The sequence below is a fragment of the Nelusetta ayraudi genome, unplaced genomic scaffold, assembly GCF_046127955.1.
Source record: "Nelusetta ayraudi isolate G7.1 ecotype Tasmania unplaced genomic scaffold, CSIRO-AGI_Nayr_v1 ptg000018l, whole genome shotgun sequence".
Classification (NCBI taxonomy): Eukaryota; Metazoa; Chordata; class Actinopteri; order Tetraodontiformes; family Monacanthidae; genus Nelusetta; species Nelusetta ayraudi.
In genome coordinates this window covers 847,865-867,100 of record NW_027466068.1, presented here as the reverse complement: position 1 = coordinate 867,100, position 19,236 = coordinate 847,865, and the positions used below count along the sequence as shown (strand labels likewise).

The 19,236-nt window shown below is 45.1% G+C and overlaps 2 protein-coding genes across 2 annotated transcripts; one reads left to right on the top strand and one right to left on the bottom strand.

The window, feature by feature from the left end:
• Nucleotides 1–494: 494 nt before the first annotated feature.
• rnf10 (ring finger protein 10) lies at nucleotides 495–9,047 on the bottom strand. The gene is made up of 17 exons (XM_076025571.1): nucleotides 8,374–9,047; nucleotides 7,280–7,461; nucleotides 6,996–7,195; nucleotides 6,804–6,894; nucleotides 5,915–6,099; nucleotides 5,698–5,834; nucleotides 5,005–5,159; nucleotides 4,773–4,901; nucleotides 4,445–4,691; nucleotides 3,849–3,982; nucleotides 3,606–3,723; nucleotides 3,020–3,121; nucleotides 2,797–2,937; nucleotides 2,571–2,662; nucleotides 2,426–2,483; nucleotides 1,443–1,607; nucleotides 495–1,308 (listed from the first exon to the last, which is right to left on the bottom strand). Exons 1-17 carry the CDS (start codon nucleotides 8,534–8,536, stop codon nucleotides 1,235–1,237), a joined length of 2,373 nt encoding a protein of 790 aa, XP_075881686.1. The 5' UTR covers nucleotides 8,537–9,047; the 3' UTR covers nucleotides 495–1,234.
• Nucleotides 9,048–10,517: 1,470 nt separating this feature from the next.
• On the top strand, nucleotides 10,518–18,626 carry LOC142887744 (uncharacterized). Its single transcript, XM_076025592.1, has 6 exons — nucleotides 10,518–10,647; nucleotides 10,771–10,826; nucleotides 11,292–11,345; nucleotides 11,495–12,115; nucleotides 13,002–14,150; nucleotides 15,217–18,626. Exons 2-6 carry the CDS (start codon nucleotides 10,808–10,810, stop codon nucleotides 17,145–17,147), a joined length of 3,774 nt encoding a protein of 1,257 aa, XP_075881707.1. The 5' UTR covers nucleotides 10,518–10,647; nucleotides 10,771–10,807; the 3' UTR covers nucleotides 17,148–18,626.
• The last annotated feature ends 610 nt before the right edge of the window (nucleotides 18,627–19,236 follow it).

Below are 19,236 nucleotides of genomic sequence, written 5' to 3'. Positions count from 1 at the left end.
TTTAGGCATGTCAGAAAAGGATGTGGACTCCATTGTTGTTTAGTCTCAAAGGTTGACAATAAAAACCAAACACAACTCACAACAGGTATTGGAAACAATATGTAAGGAGAAAGAAATATAAATATGCAAAAATGGCACGTCCGTGATTATTTTGTTTTGAAGCCTGACCATCGAAACTTCCGGTTTATTTAGTTTATACTGTAAATATTTATTGCTTTACGTGACACAGTGGGGATAATCCCATCACAGTCCTGACCAATAGGATCATTTCTGTTCAACTCAAGTGCCAGCGAACTTGAACCAGACAGTTGCAAGAGAACACACCAGCAATATAACCCACCCACCCCCACCCCCCCCCCTCTTGTATCAACATTTTACTCCTCTCATCTTTTTAAATTAGCTAAATTGCCCTCATGAGGCATTGTCTGGTCAGTATCACCTGGTCACCATTTAAAATCAGACAAAAAAATGACAGAAAATCCAAACTGAGTGCATTTTTGTTTTTTTATTTGGACAGACAGGATCTGCTCCCTAGTGGCTAAACTTTGCTCAAAAAGTAAAAGGGCGAAGTTGAGAACCTTCCACCAAAACGATTCTCAATCATTCCTTGAACTTCTGCTTCTCTGCACGCAGCAGCAACACTGACATTTAGCTGGTGGTGGCGGTGGGGTGGGGGTGGGAGGATGTCCAACTCAAAGGTTAGTAGACATTTGGAAACTTAGGTTGACTCGGAGTTCTGTTGAAGCAGCACGACCCTTCCTCCGTCTCTGATGCTATACTGCGTCTCCACATCCTCACAAAGGTGTCACAACATTACAGATTCATGCCGTAGTTAGAAGATAGCAGAAGATCCACGCCGCTGATGGAAGTCCATGTTATTATTAATGACAAGCTGTAAAGGGGAGGGGGGTGGGGGGGTGGGATTTGCATGAGTGTTTGAGGTTGGGTGGTATCTGAGCAGCCTGGAGAGATTTGCCGGCGCCCCTGTCTGCTGCAGCTGGCTGACTGCTACTCTGCTGAAAGCACCACACAATCATCTCGTGGACACCGATGCTCCACCAGAGCCAAGAGCAATCGAGGTGTAGCTGCACAACCACCAGAGAAGAAGAAAGACATAGCAGCATGACCTTTGACCTAAAACCTAAAGCTTAAAGTTCCAAAAGAGCCCTGACGCTGACGGTGGGAATATCAAATTGGGGGGGGGGGTATCAGGAGGCGTGAACTGGAGGGTCCTCTACTTTGTGTGGACCATCGAAGTGCTGAACAGAAGCTTCTGCTTCTTTTTCTTCTTCTTGCCTCCTTTCTCCTCTGAAAAAGAACGACATGAACAATGAGCTGAACAGCAAAGGCAAAAACATCCCTGCTGTTATTACTGAGGGCTCAGGGAGGGACTATATTCTCTGTGCACTGCTCAGCAGAGGGGGAGTGACCTGGCCACAGACCTGGCTCAACAGGTGCCTGTGGCGGCGGAGCGCCCCCAGTGTCCAGCTGCAGCAGTGCCCTCTCGAAGGCCTGGCTGAAGGAGTTCTGGAAGTTGGGAACGGGGACCCGGTCGGAGCCGTCGCTCTCCCCGTCGCTGTCTGCCGCTGGCGGAGCGAGCAGCTGGTCTGAAAGACGGCAAAGTGACATCAGGAAACAAACAAACAAAACAAACCTGTCCTGACTGGAAATCTAGTGTAAGAATAAATTCAGCTCAGCAAACTCCATAAACATAAACTACCAGTCAAGTTTGGACACACCCTGTGAATTGAATGTCTTCTCTTTCATTTTCATGACTACTGACATGTTGTTGTAGTTTGTCACTGAAGGCATCAAAACTACGTATGAACACACATGGAATTATGGAGGAAACAAAGTGTAAAACAACTTTTATATTTCAATTCTTCAAAACAGCCGTCTTTCATAAAAAGCATGTTTAGAGTTATTGAACGTGTTTTTCTTTGCTGAATAATTACACAGATCTTGTTTATGTATGTGATGTCTTCAATATCTGCAGTGTACAAGGTTGTAAAGATAAAAAAAAAAAAAAAAAAATTGCATGAGAAGGTGTGGTCCAAACCGTTGACTGCTAGTGTAAACTGAAGGAAAGAGTTGAGGGAATAATCTGCCCTCCCAGATCAGTGGTATGCAAGCCACTGTCAGGTTTCACTTCCGATTGGCCATTGGCCCAGAAAAACAGGGACTTTTAAAATAACCCAGTTTTATTCTTTGGTTTCTTCAAGCCGTTGGTTCGGCAAAGGAGTGATTCATTTTATTTTGAAAGGCCCAGCGGGGGATGAAAAACTAGAATCAAGATCCATCAGAAAAGTCAGTTTATCTGCTGATCACAGGCTTTGACAGCATCACATGAGCAGAAGTCGACCTGAACGCAGGTCACAGTTTCAGCTACAGCCTCTAATACTTGAACTGTTTCTGGTTTTCGCACCTTTCTTTGGAGCGCTCCTTGGCCCCGCCTCCGCCCGGGCTCTCCCGTCTCTCAGCATCTGTGTGTGCAACAGAGTACGAGTCAAACTCGATGCGTCACCTCGACGACTGCGCGTGTACATCATCATCATCTTCTTCATACACACCTGTGCGAAGGACATGCAGTGGGAGTCGTCCTCCATGCTGCCGACAGGGGGCGACGAGCACTGTCCGTTCAGCAGCGGGAAGCTGGTCCCGTCTGAAAGAGACGGTGAAGACCATGCATGTATTATAACAACTGGAGACCGAACTGGCAATATGGCCAATTTTTCCCCCAGTGGCCACTCTAGGTACGGCAGCAAAAAAAAATCCAATGGGCCCATTAAGACCTACCAGGTGATGGGCTGCTGCTCAGTGGGGGCGGGGGGACCAACAGGAACTCAGGCTGTACGGGGGGGCTGCTGTGATACAGCGGAGGAGAGCCAAAGGCTGGAAACTGCTGCAGGTTTTCCAGCCCGATGTGGACCTCAGGAACTGTGGGGGAGAACTGTTGGTCAGTCTGTCTGTCTGTCTGGAGCCTCCGGACTGAACCGGCAGACGGTCCGGCTCCGCTTACATTTCCCCTGCTTCTTGTTCTCCTCCATCTCGATCCTCCGCTCCCTGCGCTTCTCCTCCCTCACCTTCTTCTGCCTCAGGCGCCTCCTCTTCTCCAACTCATCTGCAGGAAAAAACGTGGACCACCAGTCAGTAGCTGTGTTTCCATGACAGTTTTTGCGCAAAATAAAAGCGTATTTCTAAAAACCTTCGGCAAAATACAATTGCAATTTGCAGGCGTTTCCATTAAATGGTGTGAAGCGCATAAGCTGTAATTCTTTCGTTTGTTTACGTTTGCTTGCTGTCAAGAATGGTTGTTATATTTTTCTCTTTAACGATTGTAAAAAATATTCCGTCTCCTCCTCCGTCCAATCATAACGCGCCGTTTTCACTGGGCAGTGAGCAGGTCACGTGACCCAACTTTTCCAAGTTGAGTTGTTTCCATCACCAGGTTTTTATTGCCATATTTAGGTTTCGCACAATTCTAGGCGTCATGCTAACACAGCGAGTGGCACGTTTAAAAAAAAAAAAAAAAAAAAACAGCAGCTTGATAATCCACTTCCTGGAAAGAGCCCTAAGAGTTGTTCTTTGTTTTTTTTTCCCCCAACCTGCAAAAGAGTCCAGAGTTTCTTTAGACAAGACCGGCTGCTGCAGGGCCAACTCGCAGATGCTGAACTCGCAGGTTAGCGGCAGGTGAGCCAGGTAGCGATGGCGACGACGGATCTCCTGAAAGAAGCGGAGCGGCAATAGAGGAAACAATTAGTCCAACATAATCAGTGAGGGTCAGTAAGCGTCGCTCTGAGAAGGTTTGGCCCTGATGAGTGAACCATCTGGGATGCATGTGAGCTGACCTCCGTCACCGTGTGTCCCACTATCTCCACCACGGAGGCTGTGATGGAGTCGGGACTGGCCTCCAGGCTGCCGTACTGGCGCAGCAGACAGCGAACATTCACAGGGTGCAGGAACATCTGCTGGCAGTCCTCAGCTGCAGTGGAAGAGGAGGAAGAGGAAGAGGAAGAGGAAGAGGAAGAAGAAGAAGAAGAAGAAGAAGAAGAAGAAGAAGATTGATTTTGATTTTGAAAAATAACATTTATTTCCGCTCTCATTTACATTAATCAAACTAAACAAATAAACACATAAATAACTAACTGAATGAATGAATGAATAAATAATATTTTTACAGAAGCACGTCACTAAAAAATAATTCCCCCTGTGTCACCGCACACGATGCACTGTTAAAAGTCCACATTTCACAAAAAAAATGTCCCCTGCCCTCCTGTAAAACATAAAATCAACACGCAGCCTGGACTGGATTCATTTCTTACAAACGACAGAGGGTCATGGTCATGGCTGAGGTGGTGGTGAAGGAGAACGTTTCTCTGATGGCTGAGGTGGTGGTGAGCCAACGCCTCTTTACGCCCTGTGAGTCAGAGGTCGCCTCACTCACCTTGGTAGAAGTAGTAGTAAGGTCCATGCACCATGCTGGCGGGCGGGTGGCCCGGCTCCACCTGCCTGGCAGAGCCTTCCTGATGTGGTGGAGCCTCTGGAGCACCTTCATCTACTGAAGTCAGGGCTGGGATCTCCTCTGGCACGCACTGCAAAACACCCTCAGCGCCGTGTGGCAGCTCCACGGAGGAGTCTTCAGGGAACTCCTCCACCTCATCATCAAAGGCAGACAAGTACTGCAGCACTGGCTGCAAACACACAGACACACAAATAAAAGTGTAAGATCGAAGTGACAACATCGCAGCGGCACAGCAGCAGCCAGGACTCACCTTGCTGTGGCTGGTGATGGTCTGGACCTCCTCCACGGGAGACGCGGGCTCGTCCAGAGTCAGGGAGGACAAGTCAAACCCGTCTCCGATGTTTGCCTTCTGCTGCTTCAGCAGCTCCTCTTCTCGCTCCTACAACACAAGATGGTTTTAACACAGTGATAAGTCGGCAGCCCCCCCCAAACAGGTTGAAAGGATGAAGACAACGCAGAGACAGGTGGCGGTCGCAGTTCACCTGCAGGAGACAGAGGGCGCTCTGGGTGAAGCAGCTCTGTGCGTCCTCCTCTTGGCTGAGCTGCACCTGGAGGACGGCCTTCTCCTCCTCCAGCATGTTGAGGGCCTGAGCCGGGGAGGTGAGCAGCAGCTTGGAGTACGGACTGAGGCGAGTGTCTAGAACACACAAACAAACAAACATGACTTTGTCTCTTCTGTAGCTGCGTTTCCATGATCCTAGAATTGCACAGGAACCTAAATATGGCAATAAAACCTGGTGATGGAAACAGCTGCACTTGGAAAAACCTGTCAGATATGACTGAAAGGTTTTGATGCTCTCATCAGGTGGTTTTTCACACATAAACATATAGAGGAATATCGCAAGTGTCAGGGAAACACTGTTTTCCCATTGACAAGTCAGTGGACGTGATGTACGGGGTCACGTGACCAGTTTACTGACCAGTGAAAATGGCGCGTTATGATTGTACGGAGGAGTTTACAAGTCAAAGAGTTTTGTATATATAACCAAAAGCAAACAAAAATCTCACAGGACGAGATTTTAGGAGAATTACGGCTGATCAATGAAAAACACCTGCAAATCGCAAGTGTACTTGGCCGAAAATTCAGAAACATTTCTTTTATTTTATGCAAAATGGAAACACAGCTTGCGGCTCCTTGAAGTCGCTTCTTCACCGCCACACATTGACGTCCTCACCTTCAACGCGAACAGGCTCCTCCACCTTCACCCACTGAGAGCTGGGCATGGCCACCAGAGAGCCTTTCTCCCTCCGCATCAAGCGCATGGTGATGACATCACCAGCCGCGTACTGCCTGGTCTCCATGGCGACGACGCTGCCGAGGGGGAGACAGAGAGAAACGTGAGCGTCGTCCTTCCTCCCGCCCCCACCCGGGTGTTCCTGACTGCGTCCCACCTCTTCAGGTCACCGCCGTGGACGGCCTCGTAGCAGATGGGACACTTGGACCAGTTGCGGTCGCTCAGAGACAGGTAGTGCAGCATGCACGGCCAGCAGAAGATGTGTCCGCAGCGGGTGATGCGTGCGGCCACTGGAGGGTACAGACAGATGGGGCACGACGGCACCTCGTGACTGTAGATGCGCTGCGGAGGAGTGAAAAGTTGACAGTCGTCAGTGAGACCATCGCGCATCAGTTGTAGAGTTGCAGAATTTTATGCAGCAGGTCTGCATAAAATCTGCCAACTACAGAAACCAGCTTAATTTTTTTTAAATACAGTGGTCCCTCACTATAACGCGGTTCACCTGTCGCGGCCTCGCTGGTTTTTTTAAGTGTAATTTTGCATGCTTTTTTAAAGCGTACAGTATGAACGCGCAGTGTCTCCTGTACAGTACAGAATGCATTCGGCGAGCCAGATGTCGTGGCGGCGCTCCGCTGCGCCAGGACAAAGAGGCAGCGTCACCGTCAGAGCAACTGTGGAATATGCGTGAGTTATATATATATGTATGGATCCGTGTGAAAAACCACCTCATTAAAGGCTCTAAACGTTTGAGCCATATTTGAGAGGTTTTCCCAAGCTGTGCAGTTTCCATCTCTAGTTTTTATTGCCATATTTAAGTTTTGTGCAATTCTCGGGTCATGGGTCTATTTCCAATTCAACAGGTGACCTGTGCATAGGCACACTGACTGGCAATGATGTGTTAGTGCCACTAGGTGGTGTTCAGGCGCCAGTGGCTGGGGAAGGCAGCGTTGCGCTGAATGGCCGGGGAAGGCATGTTGTGCATGCAGATGGCTGTCGGTGGGTTCATGTTACTGGTGCACGCTGGACGCCAGTGGCTCACCACTCACCACTTGCTGCACACAGTCCCAGTTGACCAGAGTGTCTGGGTCCGTGAAGTGGGCCTGGTAGTCCTGCTCATCAGTCACCACAAACTGGCAGCTGTGACAAAGACAGAGAGAGAGAGATGATACAGCAGAACTAGTTCTGGGTTCTGGTTCCTCTCTCGGTCCGACTGGACTGGGGGTCGTCGTGCTCCGTACTTGGCCTGCAGGAACAGCTCCTTGTTGAAGGGCTTGTGCTTGTGGCCCCATTTGTTGCGGCGGCCCCAGCCAGAGGGGCCTCCGTCCAAGAGGCCTGCCCCTCGGGGTTCAAAGGTGAAGTTCAGCAGGTGATTCAGGCTGATCTTTTTGGGTCCTGCAAACTGAGCCGGGCTGAACTCGGCCCGGCGCGTCTCTGCTACCTGCGGAGGGACAGAGAGCGACAGGGTGACGTCGACGCTGCTCGGAATGCCTCGCACACGCTCGGGTGCGGACCTCGGACCCACCTCCTCACGTCGTCCTCCGCCTGTGACTCCATACTGTCGCCCGCCTCTCTGAGCGGGTCTCTTGTCAAAATTCTTGCCTTTCTGTGGGTTGGCGCGGCGGGGGCCAGGGAAAGTGTCACTTTTGGGGAAGGAGGGCTCGCGCTTGCGGCTGTAGCGCTTGGAGCCTCCATTATTCTTACCGTCTGGAACACAGCAGCAAGCAAACAAACAAACCCTGACATTTAAATTTAGTCATGATGAAAACAAAACAAACAATATCAGGGCTTCGAACATGAATATCAGCTCATTAAACTCATAGAACTGGAAACGATGTGTTGATTATCAGACATTTCACAACAATCTGCATTTCACAGTTCAATTATCTTAATTTTGATTTTAAATTATGATTGAGGACCTGACAACTGCTCTCCATACAGTCAAAGCAACCAGTAATACAGATATAAAAAATACTGCCTGGGCACCTCGAGTTTATTGACGCCTGTTGTTGCTTTGAAGACTAATTCAATGGTTTTACTGGTTAAACACACACTTTATAATCAATTATTTACAGTTACACTCCGCCAAGATAAGAGCACCAACTCATCGCACATCGCAGCTAAACAGATGAATACGTATCACATTACATACGTAGAAGTTTGGACGAAAAAAAAAGGCGTCTAGAAGACGCAGAGTTTAAAAAAAGAATCAACTTAGCACGCAGACATGTTGAAGGGTCAAAGTCAGCGGATTTAGACGCTAGCGACCAGCTAGAAAACTTTCAACTAAGGGGAGGGGAAACTCTCTCTTCCAAACCAAAGGTTCACCCCGACGGAGGCTAACAAAAAATTACAACATCTTAAACGTTTAGCGTCAATTTTAAAACAAAACGTGCCTTTCAACGAATACAACTGACTGCGTGAACGTCGTTCGTTTGCGTTCTCTCGGTTAGCATGTTAGCTTTAGCTCCAAAGCTTAACTCAAATGTTTTGACAGCGACGTCAGCCCTGGTAAACAGGGCCCCCCCCTCCGCCTCCACAGCTAGGCCCAGCAGGCCGCCGAGGGGGCCCGCAGCGTGCAAAACAGCCCGTGACATCCCACCGGGAAGCGCTTCTCACCTGACTTAGCTTTACTTTCTCCAGGCGGCGGGCCTGTAGAACTCGAACGGGGCGGAACCTTGGTGCTGGCGCTGCTGTTGGGGTTTTTCTCCATGCTGGTCTCCGTGCAGTGTGCGGTGTTGAGGCCGAACTCCGGGCAGAGAACCACCGAGCTCTCTAGCATCAAACAGAGACACTGGGCAGGAAAGCGGGCTGCTGTGTGTGCGGGTCAGGCGGCGAAGGCCCTGATTCATTTCTGTCAAACGCGGAGACCCCATCACGGCGACATCTTGAGCACAAAATAAACCGAAAAGAAAAAAAGAGACACGATGTGTGCGTCTCAGGTCGAGCAGGCGGCTAGAGGAGAGGACGAAAGCTCGCCACACGGGGCCAACCCCCCCCCGGAAGTTTACGGTCGCGACCCGTTGAAGAAGGCAGAGAGCAGCTAACACCGCCTTAAACGTTTCCCTCGGGGTGGAAAACACGAGAGTTTGAAGAAATTGTCCCCAACGAGCGAGCGCAGGCTACTGGAACTTGCACTAATGGCGACGGATCGCCAAGCAAGAAGGCGAAAGGCCCGGATGTTCCGTATAGGCTAGAATTGGCCACTAGGGGCGTCGTCGCCAGGTGGAGTCAGTGTCGGATTGGCGGAGGGCTGCCTTATCCTACACGCCTTCATGCCTGTCTGCCTGTCCGGTACGTGGACTCGGTGGGAGCGGGCCTTTGAATAGGAAGAAGGCCGCACCCTGTCAGAATATTCTCACTTTTCCCCCAACACACAATTCGGAGATTAAAGCGACATTTCTGATCTTTTTTCCCCCCTTAGAATGTGAACTCCAATCCGAAATGTGACTCGCCGTTTCCTGTTCAGTCAAGCACACGCCCACACACGCACACGCTACCCCCTGCAGGTGACTTCATATAATGACGACCGCGACAACAAAAACAACCATAAGCAGGAATCTGTTCTTGGTTACAACACAAGTTACACACAACTTTTTGATGTGTGTATTCTCACAGATAAAAAAAAGGGGCACATTTCAATACTGACAAATTATGTGTCCGTACATTTGTCTCTGCTTCTGGATGTTCCACTTGTCCACGGTTACCAACATCTAAAGTTCAATTTTGACAACCAATACCACTGACCTGTTGATCAGGTCAATTGCCGTCACACATATCAGTTGCTACTAAAAACTTGCAAAAAAAAAAAAAAAAAAAGGTTTTTAGTTAGTTTAAATGTCTATGAAATTCAGTTTCTATATCAACATTTTATCTCAAAGGTGAAGAATTTAGATATTTCATGAATTTTCAACTATAAAAAGACCGAAATAAATAAGAACTCTATTACTTATATTTTAGTGATTTTAGTAATTTTCAGTGTCTGAACAGTGTCTTGGTTTGGTTGTTTCGCTGATTTGTTTTACTGTCCCTTTTTTCAGAACCACACACATGCATGCATGTTTCTCCAACCTTAAATCAAAGAAAGAAGACCAATTTAAATCAACCTTTGAGCTATTCTTGGGGGACTTCGAGACGCACTGTGACCAGTGCCACTCTGCGGTTGATATGACAGAGCAACCAACATCCATTGAGCCTCTGTAACAGTGGGGTTGTCAGTTCCAACAACACATGTCAACAAAGGGTTAGAGGTCAACATGAACACTGCACCAGTCAATATCTACTGCTCTGAAGATTTTTTTTTTTTTGTTGTTGTCTTTCAGCATCGGGTCTGAAAGAAGTAGCCATATGTTCTGGTCCTGAATATTATCATTATTATTATTTATTTTGCCACAGTGCAACCTACTGGACAGCTATTAAACTGCAACTCCAACAGCGTCTCACCCAAATACCGCTTTTCATCAAACAAGTCAAACTTTTTGAGCTTCAAAAAAGATTTTAGTCGGTGACAGGATGCTGGTCACAAAAACAAAAACAAAAACAAAAAAAAACCAAGGCAGACTGATTTCGCAGCTATGCTTTTATAATTATATTTAAATGTTTTTCAGCGCGCTTTACTGATATGGTTAACTTTACTTTCACTTTCAACCTGGTCTCGGATTTATGACAGGAGCGCCGACATTTTACACTGGTGAAGGATTAAAACATTTGCCTATCCAGTGAATGCAATGCGCTTCCGCAAGAGGAGGTAAGTTTAATTGCTAAGCACAGCAGTAATGTTATGTGCGGTTAAAGTGTAGTAAACAGTTCGCCACCGACTAAATCAACACTGACTGAATCCGGCCAGTAAAACGAGGCAGAAGACTCATCTCGTTGAAGCGACTGAACATTTGGGTATTTGCTTTTACATTTTGTTTTCTGCAGTGACAAAATGTTGGACAACAACAGACCCTGTTGAGACTAAGGTATAAATAAATAAATATAAATTAAATAAAGTATCCGGTTTCCTTCATGCAGCCACTGACAGTACAGAAGTTTCCCGTGATCTGACATCATGGCGACTGCAGCACCAGGTGAATCCTGACACGTCATCATTTTGTTTAAATGTCAGTTCAGTTCAGTTTGTGTATTAGCAGTTTAAGGTGCACAAGTGAGATATTACTCCCATCTTAACCTCAACTTAAAATTATTAGCACGTGTTTTGTTACATACCATGACATTATTCAGTGATATATACCATGAGATGATGTGGACTGTGTCGCTGTGTTCCTCACACTGATTATTCATTTTCTCCACCCGTTGTGCTTAAACGCTTCTCCTGCACTCAGTGTCAGGGGGCAGAGGCTTCACCAGTCACATTGTGAAGGTGATTACAGCCACACTAGTTGCCAGTTCATCACAAGGCCACATAGACAAAAAGCATGTATAGAGATGTAGAGTTTTTAGATAGAAAATCATGATCATATGAGAGAAAAAGTTGTGTCATGTGCCTCATAAAGGACCTCATGTTGATGTTTAATGTGTTCTGATGTTAACAGCTGGTCTGAGTCCTCTGAAGCGCAGCCACAGCATGGAATGGCTACCACCTACTAGTATGTTTATCATTATATTATATTATATTATATTATATTATATTATATTATGTTATACACACATAGATGATACATAATGAATTTTACAATATTTCACTGTGTGATGATCTTAATCAATAATAATTAAATGAAATTAATTTCTTTTTCAGTGTCTGAGCTGAGGGTTGTTCTACTGGGGAACAGCTGGCCAGCCAGGAGTTCTGTGGGGAACCTCATATTTGGTCATGGTTCCTTTCCCACTGAGGTGGAACCAGGCTTCTGTGTGAGAGGCAGATTAACATACAAAAACAAAGAAGTTGTAGTGATCACCACCCCGAATCTCCTGCATCCAGACATCACTGAAGTTGAACTCAGAGAACACTTGAAAACCTGTGTGAGGCTCTCAGCTCCTGGACCTCATGTGTTCCTGCTGGTTCTCCAGCCTGAAGATTTCACTGAGGGATACAAAGTGAAGCTCCTCAAAGTCCTGAAGGACTTCAGTGACGATTCTCTGGATCATTCACTGTTACTTATATCAACATGTAGAGAGGAGAGTTCAGAAGCTACAGAAGATTATCTGCAACGTCCACCACTGAAGGACTTGATCAGAAGGTGCAGCTACAGGTACCTGAGGCAGAAGAACCTGGAACGTTGTGAGCTGCTGACACGTCTTGGTCAGATATGGAAGGAGAACAGTGGAGAACCTGTCAGCTGTGATGTTTTTGAAGACATGATGGATGATCTGCCAGGACAGAGGCAGGAGGAACCACTGACTGCTCACAAAGCTTTTGGTAAATTCTGAATTATAGCAGCTGAAGTTAAATCATGAAACAACTAATTAACACTGTCCTGTTTGGGTAGGAATATAAAGTCACTGCAACATCCAAAGAATAATCTAATTACTGAAAGTAGGTGGAGTCTTCATCTTTATTAATTGTAAAGATTACAATAAATCACTGATCTGAGCAGCAACAAAAATAATGACACAAAGATGAAAAAACAAATTGACCTCATCTTGATGTTTGACTTTTTCTCAACATTCAGATTTAATGTTTATACCTGTTCCTATATACCAATGTTATACAAATAAATGTATTTTAGTTTTTTTTTTCTTTTCTTTAAGGTGAAACTTAAATAATTTCTCAATGTGACGAGAGACCTGACACTTTTTAATTACAAAATTATGATTTGAGGTGTAAAATGCTTAACTAAACATAAATTGTATGGAGTGTTTGAAAGAGCAAAGGAAAAGGACAAGCAGAATTTTTTTTTTTTTATAGTTCATTAATTTGTGTGTCTGCGCGCGGTTCACCTCCTATCACTGTATTGAGGTGGGAAAAAAAATGTTTGAATACTGATGTGATATTGAGGTGATTTACTATTTAGAGGATTTATTATTGAGGTGATTTAATGTTGGGGTTGTCAGTTCCAACAACACTGCATGTCAACAAAGGTTTAGAGGTGGACATAAACACTGCACCAGTCAACATCTACTGCTCTGAACTCAACTTCTTCCCTGAGTTGATTTCTGGTGTAAAGCAGCTGCATCATAATGGTGACTGATTATTGAAGTGACCTCCAGTTTAAAACATGCCTGAGTTAATGCCAACTGTGCACTGCTGTCATGACTTCAACCTGAACTGAACTGAAACAGAAGTTTTTTTTTGTGTCTCTTAGCAACTGGACTCATGATTCTTCTTCTGGGGAAAAGTGATAAGAAGAAGAAGGTCAAACTTCAGGACTTCATCACCAGGGACAAAACAACATCTGGACAAAACCCAGTCAAACATGGAGAGTGGAGAGGAAAACCATTAACTGTAGTCAGAACTCCAAATGTCTTGGATATGTCAGTGCAGAACGTGAGAACAGAGATGAATAAACACATCAACCTGATTCCTCCTGGTCCAAATGTTCTGCTGCTGTTGGTGAAACCTTCTGACTTCACTGAAGAAACCAGAAAAACACTGAAGTTCATCTTGTTTGGTTTGTTTGGTCAGAATGTTTTGCAGCATTCAATGGTCATCAGAACACATGATGAGGAAGACCAGCGTGTTGATCAGCTTATTGAAGACTGTGGAGGAAGATGGTACAGGATGACCTCAGAGAACCACCAGGAGCTGATGGAGAAGATTGAGAATGTTGTGGTTAAAACCAGAGGATCCTTCCTCTCCATCACTGAAGATCCCCTGAGACCAAAGTCTGAACTGGTCAGACCAGCTTTAAACCTGGTTCTGTGTGGGAGGAGAGGAGCTGGAAAGACCTCAGCAGCAGAGGTTATCTTAGGTCAGAAGCTTCATTCAGCCTCCAGCTCATCACAGTGGGTTCAAGGTCAGGCAGAGGTGAGTGGACGCTGGCTTTCCCTGCTGGAGCTTCCTGCCTTGTATGGAAAACCTCAACAGGAAGTGATGGATGTGTCACTCAAGTGTGTCTCCCACTGTGGCCCTGAGGGCGTCCATGCCTTCATCCTGGTCCTACCTGTGGGTCCCCTCACTGATGAAGACAAGGGAGAGTTGGAGACCATCCAGAACACATTTGGCTGTGGAGTCAAAGACTTCATCATCCTTCTGTTCACTGTGGAGTCACATCCTGAAGCTTCAGCTGTTGATGGGTTTATTAGAGAGACTGGAGAGGTCCAGGAGCTCCTGGAGAAGTTTGGAGGAAGACATGTTGTTCTCAGCATGAAGGACCAGCAGCAGATCCCAAAACTGCTGGACACTGTGGAGAGGATGAGGAGCAGCTACACCACAGCTACATTAGCATCAGCCCAAATCCAAAAGATCTCTGAAATGACTAAAAACAATCAGCCGAGGACAACAAACATAACCGGTAAGTCCTGGAAATATTCTAATATACAAATGAATGTATTTCATGCATTTTTCTTTCCCGTAAGGTGAAACTTTAATAATCTTTTAACTTTTGGATTATAGATAGATAGATAGATAGATTTACTTTATTAATACCAAGTCCACAGTTGCAGCACTCAAAAAACAAGTCAAGCAGTTATCAGTTAACAGTAGTGGAGAAGTAGGTACAAAAACACACAAGTCAATCTATGTACAAAAAATACAGTTAAAATGTGCAGAGGCAGGGAACAGCAAGGTTTTCAACCATTAGTGCAGATTTGCCATTGAGTCCAGGAATAAAGGCCAGAATGTTATCTGTCACACAGCGAGGAAGAGTTATGGAGGGTGATGGCTCTTGGTAGGAAGGATCTCCTCAAGCGTTCCTTCAGACAACGCAGCTGTCTCAGTCTCTTGGAGAAGACGCTCTGCTGTCTATCCAGTGTGTGGTGGAGAGGGTGGTCCTGGTTGTCCATAATAGATAACAGTTTGTTCAGCGTCCTCCTCTCCACCACTGCCTCCAAGGTCTCCTGCCTGCAGCCGATGACCGAGCCAGCTTTCCTAATCAGTTTGTTCAGTCTGCTGGTGTCACTGGCTGAGATGCTGCCTCCCCAGCAGACCACAGAGGAGAAGAGGGTGCTGGCCATGACAGACTGATAGAAGATGATTATGATATGAGGTGTAAAATGTTTTACTTGTGTTTTAATCCAAAACATTTTCCATATGTTGTTCATTGTTAAGAGTTCTTAGAAAACTGGCTTGTGGGTTTTTAATTGAAGGTCTAGATTACCCTGCACAGCTCTACTTGGCTCTCTGCTGAGACACTTTCCTTCATGTCTCCATGATGTAGCACTGTCTCTAGTCATTGACATTAACAACCAGATCAGATCCAGTTGAAAAACAGAGAGAAAGACAGACTAAAGATTTGATCTTCAGTGTTCTGCTTCATTACCTCCTCAGTTTGTCTCCATGTATCAGCTCTGAACTGTCTGGAAGTTAGCTCAATAACAGAAGGACTTTTACAGTGACTCTCGTCGGTTTGTCTTTTCCAGGTGATGCTGAGGAACAGAGAGCAGATCCTCTGAGGATTGTGCTGATTGGGAAGACTGGTGTGGGGAAAAGCTCCTCAGGAAACACCATCCTTGGCAGAGAGCAGTTCAAAGCTGAAGCAAGTCAAATTTCAATCACTCGACATTGTCAGAAAGCAAAGAGTGACGAGAACAGTCGGCCTGTTGTTGTTGTCGACACTCCTGGTCTGTTTGACACAACACTAAGCCATGAAGAAGTTAACAGGGAGATTGGAAAATGCATCAGCCTGCTGTCTCCAGGACCACATGTCTTCCTGTTGGTGTTGAGTGTTGGAAGATTTACAAAGGAGGAGAAAGAGACGATCAAATTCATCAGGAAAGTCTTTGGAAGAAATACTGAGAAGTTCACACACATCCTTCTCACTGGAGGAGACACACTGAGGCGTCAGAAGACGTCCATTCAAGAGTACATTGAAAGGAAATGTGATGCATCTTTCAAGCATCTGTTAACTGAGTGTGAAGAAAAAATCCATGTGTTTGATAACTATGATGATGGAAACCGCACACAAGTAGAAGAGCTGATACAGAAAATTGAGAAGATGGTTGAGAAAAATGGAGGCAGCTGCTACACAAATGAAATGTTCCAGGAGGCCGAGGCAGCAATACAGAAAGAGGTTGAGAGAATCCTGAAGGAGAAGGAAGAAGAGATGAGGAAGGAGAAGGAGGAGCTCCAAAGACAACATGAGGAACAACTGAAAGCAGTGACAGAAAGGATGGAAGAACAGAGAGCAGAAATGGAAAAGGAGAGAAAAGTCAAAGAAAAACAGCTTCAAGAAAAGGAGGATGAAATCAAAAGAGAACAAAAGAAGAGATGGAAAGAACAGCAGCAGAGAGAAGAAGATGAAAATAAGAGAAAAAAAGAGGAAGAATTTCAACGACAGCAGTGGGAGAAGAAACTTTCCGCAATGACACAAAAAATCCAGGAAGAGTCTGAATCAAAGGAAGCTGTTGACAGAAAACTGGAGGAGAGCAGAGAGGAGATGAGAAGAGAGCGAGAGGAGTGGGAGAGACAACAAAAGGAATGGTGGAACAAACGATTTCAAGAAGATGAAGAGAGACGAGTGGAGGAAAGAAAAAGACTTGAAAAGCTTGAAGGAGAGTTTCAGGAAGAAAAAGAAAAACATGAAGAGAAAAGAAAGAGAGAAGATGAAATGAGAAGAGAACAAGAAAAGAAAGAAAAACAAGAACTTAAGGAGAATTATGAAAGAAAAATGCAGGAAATGAAAAAGAAATATGAGGAGGAGGCCAGAAATAAAGCTGAACAGTTCAATGAGTTCAGAGAGAAGAAGGAAAATGAGTTTTCAGCCCTGATAGAAGAACATCTGAAGGAGGTGAGAGAACTGCAAGAAGAGCAAGAGAAAGAGATGCAGCAGAAGAAGAAGGAGTATGAGAAACTGAGTCAACTGTCAGAATTCAAAGAGAAGAGTCAGAGAGAAACTGTGGCTGATCTACAGGATAAACAGAAACAGGAGATGATCAACCTGGTCCTGCAACTTCTGACCCAGAAGAAAAAGTACAGCAAGGAAATGACTAAACTGAGGACAAAACACAAAAAGCAGCAGGACAAGCTGGAAACAGAGCTTAAAAAGTCCCCACAGGAGCAACATCCAAATAAAAAGAGAGGAGACTTACTGAAAAAACAAGAACAAGAGATGACTGATTTTAAAGAGAAGGTTATAAAAGAAAGTAAAGAAAGAGAAAATGGACAAATGGACAAACTGCTGAAAAATCATGAGAAAGAAATGAATGAGCTCAAAGAACGACTGGTTGAAGCTGGACAGAGTCCAGACCAGAGCCAAGAGATAGAAGACCTGGAGAAACAACACTGGAAAGAAATCATCAAGCTGAAAGAAAAACTCCCTAGAATAAAAGACTCATCGTGCCCAATTTTATAACAAGCTTTACAAAAACAGCTTCAGCTTAATAAGTTGTGGCCACAACAGTATTGAGAATTTGATGAATTGTTGATCAAAAAATCTGTCTGTAGACTGGCAGGGTAGTTTTGGGGTCACTTTGACTCCAAGCATCTTTACATACGGTCAGTGGTTGATTACTATTGAAGCCTTGTGTGGCGTTCAGCTGTGTGGAACCGTTTTCATTGTTAACTAACAGATGATGTTTGTTGGGAGAAAGTCTTTGGGGGCAAACTGTTCAGAGGCAAGTTAAGTTGCTGTGAAAATGAATCTTGGCCACTCTTCTTTTCTCCTTCCCTGTGAAGCTAAAGCTGACAATTGGTGTTGTAATGATACCTGCTGTCCCTCTTCTATCTGTTGCAATAATGTTGATAGTAAGTGTGCATAGCAACATGTATGAATAACATTAAGAATAATAGTGGCGGCAAAGCTATGGTAATTTAATAGCAAAGTCAGTTTTCTGCTGCAGATATTTTTCTCAGCCAGTTATAGTCTCCACAAATTCATTAGTGGGTTTATTTCTAGCATGAAAATGGCGAGCAAGCAATTCACTTTGGCAGTAATAACAATAGTCTTGTTGACTACCTTCACTTGATGTACTGGCCACTTGTGTTACCTTGTCTACATCCGACAGCATTACTCAACTTGCACGGTTTGTGTGGAGAAAAGTTGCGAGGTTTCCTGCTTCTTGCTTCTTTAGCTAAACACTTACAGCGTCCGTCCAGCGCTGATCTATGATGGCACTGAACAGCGCTGCGCACCACTACACATTTCAACTCATTAGCAACAGACACTAACAGCTAAGTTTTTAGTTCCTAGTGCCTGCCAGCGTTTCAATCGAGTAGAGCCGAAAATGTGTCGTCAACAGAGGGTAAGGGTTTAGCCGACTCCTTCACGGAAATGTTTTCAACATAAATGTCGCCGTCTCATTTAGCTAAGTTGTTAGCCATCAATGCTAACTCTGTGTTTATATTTTGTGTCTGCTGCCTCTTAACTTTTGCTTATGAGAGTAGTTTAGCACAAGCTAGCATGCTAATCTATGGAATTAAATTAGTGGTGTTACAAGTGAAAAGTTTTCCTTTGATTCCGCATCTTGTAGGGTTGTCTGTCGACGGGGGGGAGCGGAGGCGTCCCCGAAATATACGGGACAAAGTGAAATGCATCCTGTATCAGTTCATTTTACGGGACAGGCTTTTTAGTTGCCAAATATGGGACAATCGCGTATTCTATGGGAGGGTTGGCAACCCTATCTAGACCACAGACGGAAATTAAATGAGGTTTTGTCATTTTCCCTAAAAACGGGACAAATTGTGTCCCGGGAGAGATTTTATTTTTCCCGGGACAGGTGGTGAAAAAAGAGAACAATTCGGGGAGAAAAGGTACAGGTGGCAACCCTAGCACCTTGTGTGTACTTAAGTTGTGCTTTTGTTTTTGTACTGTAATAAACACTTTTGATCTAAATCCTTTCACTCTCTATTTTTTCTGTTGGGGCAGTGTTTGGATAAAAGTCGATAGGATTCACCAAATAATTCTGAGCCCTATAAATAAAGCACATGAGTCCGGAGGCAAGAAAGGCATACCAACACAAGTTGAGTCAAGTCAAGTAGCGCCGAGGAACGCACTCTTGGAAAAGTGCCATGAAGGTCCCAACAGTTCTGTGTCAATATAGAAGGGTAGAGCACAATCTCTCACCCTTAACGACAAAACATATCCATAAATATTACTGAAATGCAGGCAGATGTTGAAAACTATGATTTGCCTCACCTCCCATCTTCAGCAACCACTCGTGTGTATATTTCGACTCCTGTTAAAACTCTTGGCAGCTTAACTGGGAGCAGGGAGAAGATGCAGACTCCCTACAGAGGCCACAGTGCTGACCACTGCACCACCGTGTCGCCCCATCCTGAGTCAATGGTTGTCAAAAAGAAAGAAAGAAGCGGGATTAATAATAAAAAATAAACAAAAAAATGGCAGAAATCATAGAGGATTCCAGGTCACACTGGAATAAATAATATACAGTGTAAATATTAATATTTTTTCATTAATTTACAGAAATATGAAGCAGGAGGAA

Excerpts from the sequence above, each read along its gene's own strand:
- rnf10 (XM_076025571.1), bottom strand. The coding sequence starts at position 8,536 with ATGCTAGAGAGCTCGGTGGTTCTCTGCCCGGAGTTCGGCCTCAACACC. Across the intron at positions 7,462-8,373 it reads AGAAAGTAAAGCTAAGTCAG|ACGGTAAGAATAATGGAGGC; the intron begins GTGAGAAGCGCT and ends GCTGTGTTCCAG. Across the intron at positions 5,835-5,914 it reads CACGGCGGTGACCTGAAGAG|CGTCGTCGCCATGGAGACCA; the intron begins GTGGGACGCAGT and ends CCCCCTCGGCAG.
- LOC142887744 (XM_076025592.1), top strand. Across the intron at positions 11,346-11,494 it reads GGAATGGCTACCACCTACTA|TGTCTGAGCTGAGGGTTGTT; the intron begins GTATGTTTATCA and ends TTTCTTTTTCAG. Across the intron at positions 12,116-13,001 it reads GACTGCTCACAAAGCTTTTG|CAACTGGACTCATGATTCTT; the intron begins GTAAATTCTGAA and ends TGTGTCTCTTAG.